General features: G+C 45.8%; 1 protein-coding gene across 1 annotated transcript; it reads right to left on the reverse strand.

Annotated features, from left to right (window-relative positions):
- Positions 1–6478: 6478 nt before the first annotated feature.
- On the reverse strand, positions 6479–7417 carry Or2c1 (olfactory receptor family 2 subfamily C member 1). The gene has a single exon (NM_001000493.1). The coding sequence runs from the start codon at positions 7415–7417 to the stop codon at positions 6479–6481; it is 939 nt and encodes a 312-aa protein (NP_001000493.1).
- Positions 7418–7800: the final 383 nt, after the last annotated feature.

Here is a 7800-nt window from a genome sequence, read left to right on the forward strand (position 1 = left end):
ATAATCGTTTATTAGCCGTTTGACCTATCAATCAGTCGCAGTGCCTCCTGGGAGTGGTAGTCCAGTGGCTAGTCCAGGAGCGTGCGCAAAGTGCTGCCTAATTCCTAGATAGTTGGCAATCGCTCTGTTGGTTGAGGAAATTTGGGAGAGCAGGAAGTGCGGGGCTCGAGCGAGTCCTCCGTATGGAGGGCTCTTCAGGTCAGGTATCACATTGGCTAGGAGACCCTCCCTCTCAGTCTGTGTGGTACTTGTGTGGTACCCAGGTGTTGGATGAACCCGCTGAAACTTTTCTCTGATCTCACCTCTAGGGTTTTTCCTGCTCTGTATGGTCTAAACCTCTCAAATGACTCAACGAATGCTAATAAGTAGGGGGGAAAAGTAGTCTGCCCACCACAAGGGCTGTCAACCTGGTACCATCTACGATGTGCAAGGGCAATCCCTGTCTTCACAATCAATGAAGCAGTAATTCAGTGATGAATGGAACATAATGTGGGAGGCTTTAAACCAGGAGAGCATCTATTAGACTTTCTTGAGTTTTGCGAGTTACGGGATATGAGAGAAAGGGTAAAGCAACTACAACTTGTATTACTGAAGATCGACCTTAACTTTTCCACACGTCTTCCTATGCTTGGAGACTTTAGACCCTCTCCTCACATACTAACGGCTTAGCATTTCCAAAAACCATTTCTCTATGGCTTTTGCCTTTCTTCCACAGTTCTCTTTTATTTTAAATTTATTTTTAGGTGTATGGTGTCTTGCCTGTATGTATGTATGTATGTATGTATGTATGTATGTATGTATGTATGTATATGAACCACATGCATGCCTGGTGCCCATGAAAGCCAGAAGAGAATGTTGGAATCCCCTGAAACCGGAGAGTTGTGAGCTGTCTGTCATGCGGGTGCTGGGAATCAAACCCCGATCCTCTAGGAGAGCAGCTAGTGCTCTATACAGTGAGCCACCTTTTTATTTCTTTTCTTTTCTTTTCTTTTCTTTTCTTTTCTTTTTTTTTTTTTCGGAGCTGGGGACCGAACCCAGGGCCTTGCGCTCGCTAGGCAAGCGCTCTACCACTGAGCTAAATCCCCAACCCCCGAGAGCCACCTTTTTATTTTTACTTTTTATATACAATCTTTTTGTGGTTTTGAGACTTCTCACAATGTGGCCCAGTGTATAATCCTTCCATCTCTGCTTCCCCAGTACTGGATGATAGACACGTGCAAGCATGCTCTAGAAAACTCTTAATTATTTTTTTTCTTGAGGCTGAGAGACAGCTCGGTTGATATAGTGCTTGCCACACAAGCAGGAGGACCCATGTGAAAAATCTGGATGTGGTGATGAGCTCTTGTAATCCTGATGCTGGGGGGGAGGTGGAGGGAGGGCAGGTGGACCATTGGAATTCCACTTACCCTAGCCTAGGTACTAATTTCTAGGCCAATGAGAGGCTCTGCCTCAAAATAACAAGGTGGAAAAACCAAGCAAGCAAACTAAGGTGCCTGGAGGCAGGTGCTTGCTCTTCTAGAGGACTTGAGTTGTATTCCCAGCACTGGTCAGGCAGCTCACAATCATGTATAACTCCAAATCCAGGGGATCCATCACCTCTGGCCTCCACTGCTACCTCACATGTACATACCCACACATAGGCACGCATACCTACACATAATTTAAAGTAATAAACAAATCTTTAAAAAGCAGCCGGGTATAGTGATGCATGTCTTCAATCCCAGCACTCAGGAGGCAGAGGCAGGCTGATCTCTGCGAGTTCAAGGCCAGCCTGGTGTACGGAGTGAGTCCTAGAACAGCCAGGCCACATAAGACTCTGTCTTGAGAAAAACAAGAGTTTTAAAAGCATGTAACAAACTGTGGAGCCCAGCATGGCCCCGGTGGGGACATAATGACATGGCTACCTGTCCCAAGTTTATTGTTTGTGCTTAACAAAGGCAGACAGATCTCTGAATTCTCTTGCACTGTTAAGAAAAAAAAATGTGCTTGCTATCTCTTAAGAATCAAAGGGCTAGGGCTGGAGAGATGGCTCAGCAGTTAAGAGCACTAACTGTTCTTCCTGAGGTCCTGAGTTCAATTCTCAGCAACCACATGGTGGCTCACAACCATCTGTAATGAGATGTGAGGCCCTCCTCTGGTGTCTAAAGACAGCTACAATGCACTCATATCTATAAGTATTTTTAAAAAAGAATCAAGAGGCTAGCAAGGAGTGCTGACTCATAAGATAAAAGGAAACCTGGAGTAAATGACTGGATTGATATGCAAAGTAAAAGACTGGACCTGTGTTCTGCAGGGGATGAGTTAGGTAGAGAATTCTTTTGTATGAAAAGAGAGAACAGCTGTGGGTGTGTGAACCTCTCTAGGACAGACAGAACGCAGGGCGCTAGGCTGCATTTCACTCTATGCTCATTGTGGAGAATACCACTTCCTCAGGGTGAACCAGAGATTAAATACCTTTTGCGGGAAGGAATGTCCAGAAGGGAAGCTCATTGGCTAAACCCTCAGGGCTTCTAGATACCTCATTAGCATGGAGAACTCTGCCTTGTGTGCTATTAGTAGCCATGTTCCTTACGTGGGGAGCTGTGGTCACTTGTTCCAGGTCAGGGATCTGGTTAGGAGTAAGTGAAACACCTGCCATCCTCAGGTATGAGGGGACCGGGGTTTCTGAACCCACTCAACCTTACCATGGTTTTGCACATGGTTCACTGCCCCACAAATTGCTTGAAGAACTGGCAGACAGACAGGCAGACAAGCAAGCAGGACATGGACAGAGAGATCTCTTAGAATAGCAGTTAGAACACACGTTGTGAGCTTGGATTCGACTTAGTGTCTCTCAGAACCCATCTCCATGCCGAGGTGCTGGTCCTTGGCAACAAGCAAAAACCTAATCAAGATGTCTGCTAAGAGAGTGTTTAAAAATAACTCTTGGCCTTTTTCCCCAGCACCAGGAGTGAGAGAGGTGGAGCAGGGGTGTCCTAATGGAGGCTGCCTTTCTTTCTTTCTTTTTTTTTTTTTTCATTTTTCTTTTTTTTGGAGCTGGGGACCGAACCCAGGGCCTTGCACTTGCTAGGCAAGCGCTCTACCACTGAGCTAAATCCCCAACCCCGCTGCCTCCCTTTCTGTGAAGGTAGTGGTGCTGGGGTTGCAGTTGCTGCAAGATCTCCAGGGGCTCCCGGAGTAATGTTTACAGCCCCCTCCCAACTCACCCCCACCTGGCAGTTGCTGGGCTCTGTTCCTGGAAGGAATCCACTGAGGCAGTGTTGGAGAGGTCTGAGGGCTGTCGGTCAAACGCCCTCAAGACACCTACAGATTCATTTTCTCATTTATTGAAGTAGTAGAGATCGAATGGAGAGCCTCTTGCATTCCAAGCAAGCATCTGTGTGGAGAGCTTTTGGGGCCGCTTGGCAGGAATTAGACATTGGACCAGGACAAGGAAGTAGGGCTACTCTAGGCAGGAATTAGACATTGGGCCAGGACAGGGAAGTTAGCTCAGGCAGGAATCTAATTTTAAGCTAGAGTAAAGAAGTAGGCTTCAGGCAAGAATCTGACTTTGGGCTAGGACTGGGAGGTAGACTCAGGTATGTTGGTCATCCTGATAGGCCTTAGAAACAGTGACCACAGGGCTTTGTTTATTGTCTCACTCGTTCCTTAATCTGGAACTGGCCTTATTACTTGCATGTATTAAAATGGTATAAAATCAGACTAGGAAAAAATACATTCACCTCAGCCGCAGAACTGGCTAGAGTCATGCTACAATGCTGTCTAACTGTCTTTTTTCTTTTTAATCCTAGCTCCTGCACTGGAGAATCTGTTGACTGACTAAGGTGACTTGGTCAGTCTGTCATCTCACTGAGTTGTACATCATTGCCTCAACCATTTTGTTTTTTAATAATAATTTTTGATCTTCCTTCCGCTCTTCCTCTCTCTCTCTCTCTCTCTCTCTCTCTCTCTCTCTCTCTCTCTCTCTCTCTTCCTCCCTTCCTCTCCTGGCTTGACACGATAACCTGAAAAAAAATAATAATAATTTTTGAGAATTTTTTTATTTAGTTAATTACTTTCTATGTATTTGGGTGTTCTGTCTGAATGTATGTCTGTGCACCAGGTGCATGCCTGGAACCTTTGGAGGCCTGAAGAAGGCATTCAATCCCCTGAGACTGGAGTTAAAGACAGTTGTGATCCACCACGTGGGCGCTGGGAATCAAACCTGGGGCCTCTGGTTTGACAGCCTCTTGGCTCTCCAGCCTCCATTGTTGATGATTTCATACTGTGGGCATGAAAGTGTGATCATATTCATCCCTCAATTTTTAAAGGCAGAGCAAATGGACATAGTAGAGCTCACTTCTAATCCCTGCACTCTGAAGTCTCAGGCAGGAGGGTTGCCATGGGCTGAAGGCCACCCTGACCTACAGCAAAAAGTACTAAGTCATTAGGGATTCTTTGCAGCAGAGACCCGTGATGCCCTTGCTTCACTCCCAGTGACCTTTTTCTCCCTTTCCGCCATGGCTTCCACTCCAACTCCTAGTCAATTTTAAGGAGTCATACTTTCCAGAAGGACGTTCTGAACTCCAAAATATTTAAAGAATGGCTCTATTTTCTCCCTGTATTTCTTGTAGTTATTTCAAAACTCAAATGAATTGAGCAGAGGAAACAACTGCCCTGTCTATTTGTAATTACGACTCCCATGAGCCAGCCACACTCTGCTTCCAGATTAATTGCAGGAGCTTGGGCATCAAAAGCTTGTCTCCGAGAACCTGATCTGATCTGATCTGATCTAATCTGAGTGTGCTGATTGGCATTTTGTGCCTTCAAGATGATATACTTTGACGAGATCACCAAGGTACTGCTAGTTGGCTCATCCCGGAGACTTGGGAAACTAAGTTGTGACTTTGATCTGAACTGGAGAAACAAATTTAGGCTAGGATAATATTAGGGGAATTACGAAAAATTGGAAGGGAAAAATGTATCATCGTTTGTTCCATTCTATCCAAGGGACAAGACAACCCAAACCAGCAAATGTGAAATGGTCTGCATGGAGCGGTTGGTTCTTACCATAAGAAGGTGATGGATAACACTTAGTATAATTTCACTCACTAGCAATCACCAAGCATAGACTTTGTAACAGGTGTGCAAATAAATAACAGATATGGAAACGGAGCTGAAGATCCTTTGAAATGACTCCTAAAACCTATTGATTTTCTTTTTTCTAATAATGTAGCCACTGAGCAACTGTCCCATGTTAGGGTGGCTTCTGATAGGGGAAAGGGTGTGTGAATTGTATGAGCTTTTTTAAAAGTCATTCTATTAATGAGCAGAGTCATTTAAGATAATACAAGAAGATAGAAGAAAAGGAAAATAAAAACTGGAGAGAATTCTTAGAAGAAATTTTATGAAAGATTATAAGTTAAGTTGAAGTATATACTAAGGTAGAGACAGAGGAGGAAGCATGATAGAGATGAAGAAGTCATCACGAGGGGAAATGGACCTGAGCACATGACCAGAAAAAACAGCAAGAATCTGGGGTACATGGCTGGGGAGGTAGCAAAGCCAGCAGTTAGAAGAATAGATTGAAGATAACCATAGTCCGAGTGTCATTTATTTGTAAGCTAGTCCGGGATAGGCTTAAATTGGTTGTACTACAATGTAGGTGTTAAGGTGCCAACACACAAGTTTCTTGAGGTAAGTTTTTCCCTAAATAGATTGCTGGGTTTCTGGGACAGTAGTGCTGGAAGACTAAAACTTGAGGCAGAGGACATGCTTAACGGACAGACTACCCTCCTAAACTTGCTTGAGAAGTCATAGCATATCCCACAATCCACTGAGAAGACTGGTCGCAAACCGGATGACTCTGGCTGTTAGCGGCAACGATTCAAATAAAGTCAGACGAAGACATTTTGGGTTAGCATTGACAGGCAAATGGCCTTGCCTAAATTTCTCACTAATTATCACATTGGGTAGAAGGTAAACTTGGATGCAGACATACAGAAAAGGGTAATCAGGTGAGAGGGAGGTGGGAAGCACGAATAGTTAGCCTGCAGTGTTGAGAAGAGACAGAGAACTGGACCACGATGATGGACGGTTAAGATGCCAAGATGAATTCTATTTCCATCTGAGGTTGATACTGCCTGCGTGAATTCATGGAGTTATAGCAAAATTATACAAGAAACGTCACGTTTCTTTCCTTAGAAAATAAAAATTCAGCGGGATTATGTTATAATACATAACGTGGACCTAAGAGTCAGGGACCGTGAGAGAGATCTGTGCTAGGTCAATAGTCCCTGGACCCACTACGATACATACCTGCCCTGTTATCTGTGGTGCACACAGTAGTATTTCTGGAAAATAAACAAGGTTTCGAGTAACACTAACCATCTTCCAAAAGTGTTGTATTGTCAGGAACACGCCTTGGCTTTACTGATGATGGAACCCCTCATAAAAAGAATGCAAGAGGCAGTAAGTGATGGAGAAGATTGTGTTTTCCTCAGCTGGCTCCTCTTCCTTTCCCCAGCAGTCTTCCCAGGGCCCCCTTCACTTCTTTATTCCTTAGAGTATAGATGAGCGGGTTCACCATGGGCGTGACCACAGAGTAGAAGAGAGAAATGAATTTTCCCTGGTCCTGATTACTGCTCTTAGCTGGAAGCAGATACCCATAGATAGCAGAGCCATAGAAGAGAAACACTACCACCAAGTGGGAGACGCATGTATTGAAGGCCTTCCGCCGTCCCTCCACAGAGCGGATCTTCATCACGGCCTGGGCAATGAAGCAGTAAGAGACCAGGATGATGCTTAGCGGGACCGCAGTGAAGAAGGTACAAACACCATTGAGCACAGCCTCATTGAGACTCGTGTCCCCACAGGCCAATTTAATCATGGCGGGTACCTCACACAGGAAGTTGTCCACCTTCCGGTGTCCGCAAAACGGGAGCTGCAGAGTGAATGTTGACTGAATCACGGAGTTGCCTAAGCCACCCAACCAGCTAATAGCAGCCAGCACCCAGCAGAGCCGAGGATTCATGACGGTCATGTAGTGCAGGGGCCGACAAACTGCCACATACCGATCAAATGCCATTACCACGAGCAGAATGCACTCAGTAGCCCCCAGCCAAAGGAAAACATACAGTTGAGTCACACACCCACCATAGCTGATTGTCTTGTCTGGCCCCCATAAATTTTTCAGCATCTGAGGGACTGAACTGGTAGTAAAAGCCAGGTCCAGGGAAGAGAGGTTGCTGAGGAAGAAGTACATGGGCGTGTGGAGCCGCGCATCGAGGCGGGAAAGCAGGATGATGGTCAAGTTCCCAACCAGCGTCAACAAGTAAGAGGACAGGATGACAACAAAAAAGATGATCTCCAACTGGGGATGGTTGGAGATACCCATCAGAATGAAGCTCCCAGAAGAGATGTTGCTGCCCACCTCCATCGCCGGCTGCCCGGGTCACTGGAAGTCTGCTCTGAAAATCTCCAGGGCAGACAAGCGAGGAGGGGGCTACTGCCGAACCTGCGACCAGAATGCTCTTCAGGCTCCGCAGTTGAAGACCAATCCGCCCTTTCTGGCCGCGGCTTTCATGCAATCCCTGGCTGTCAGTTGAGCTGGGATATCAAAAGGGACCTAGCACAGAGATGAAAGGAGTGTCTTGTGAGGACGGACTACAGTTAGGGCGACAGGTCAGAGGGGAGCTGGCAAGTTAGATTAGATACCGACCTTCTCAAAACACCAGTTTCCTCAGCCAAGTTTCTCTATGCTCTGAGAAGTGAATTTGGAAAATCTCCGCAGAAGTTACTGATAGACGCCCCCCCCCCCCA

Source organism: Rattus norvegicus, chromosome 10 (genome assembly GCF_036323735.1).
Source record: "Rattus norvegicus strain BN/NHsdMcwi chromosome 10, GRCr8, whole genome shotgun sequence".
Taxonomy (NCBI): Eukaryota; Metazoa; Chordata; class Mammalia; order Rodentia; family Muridae; genus Rattus; species Rattus norvegicus.

Excerpts from the sequence above, each read along its gene's own strand:
- Or2c1 (NM_001000493.1), bottom strand. The coding sequence starts at position 7,417 with ATGGAGGTGGGCAGCAACATCTCTTCTGGGAGCTTCATTCTGATGGGT.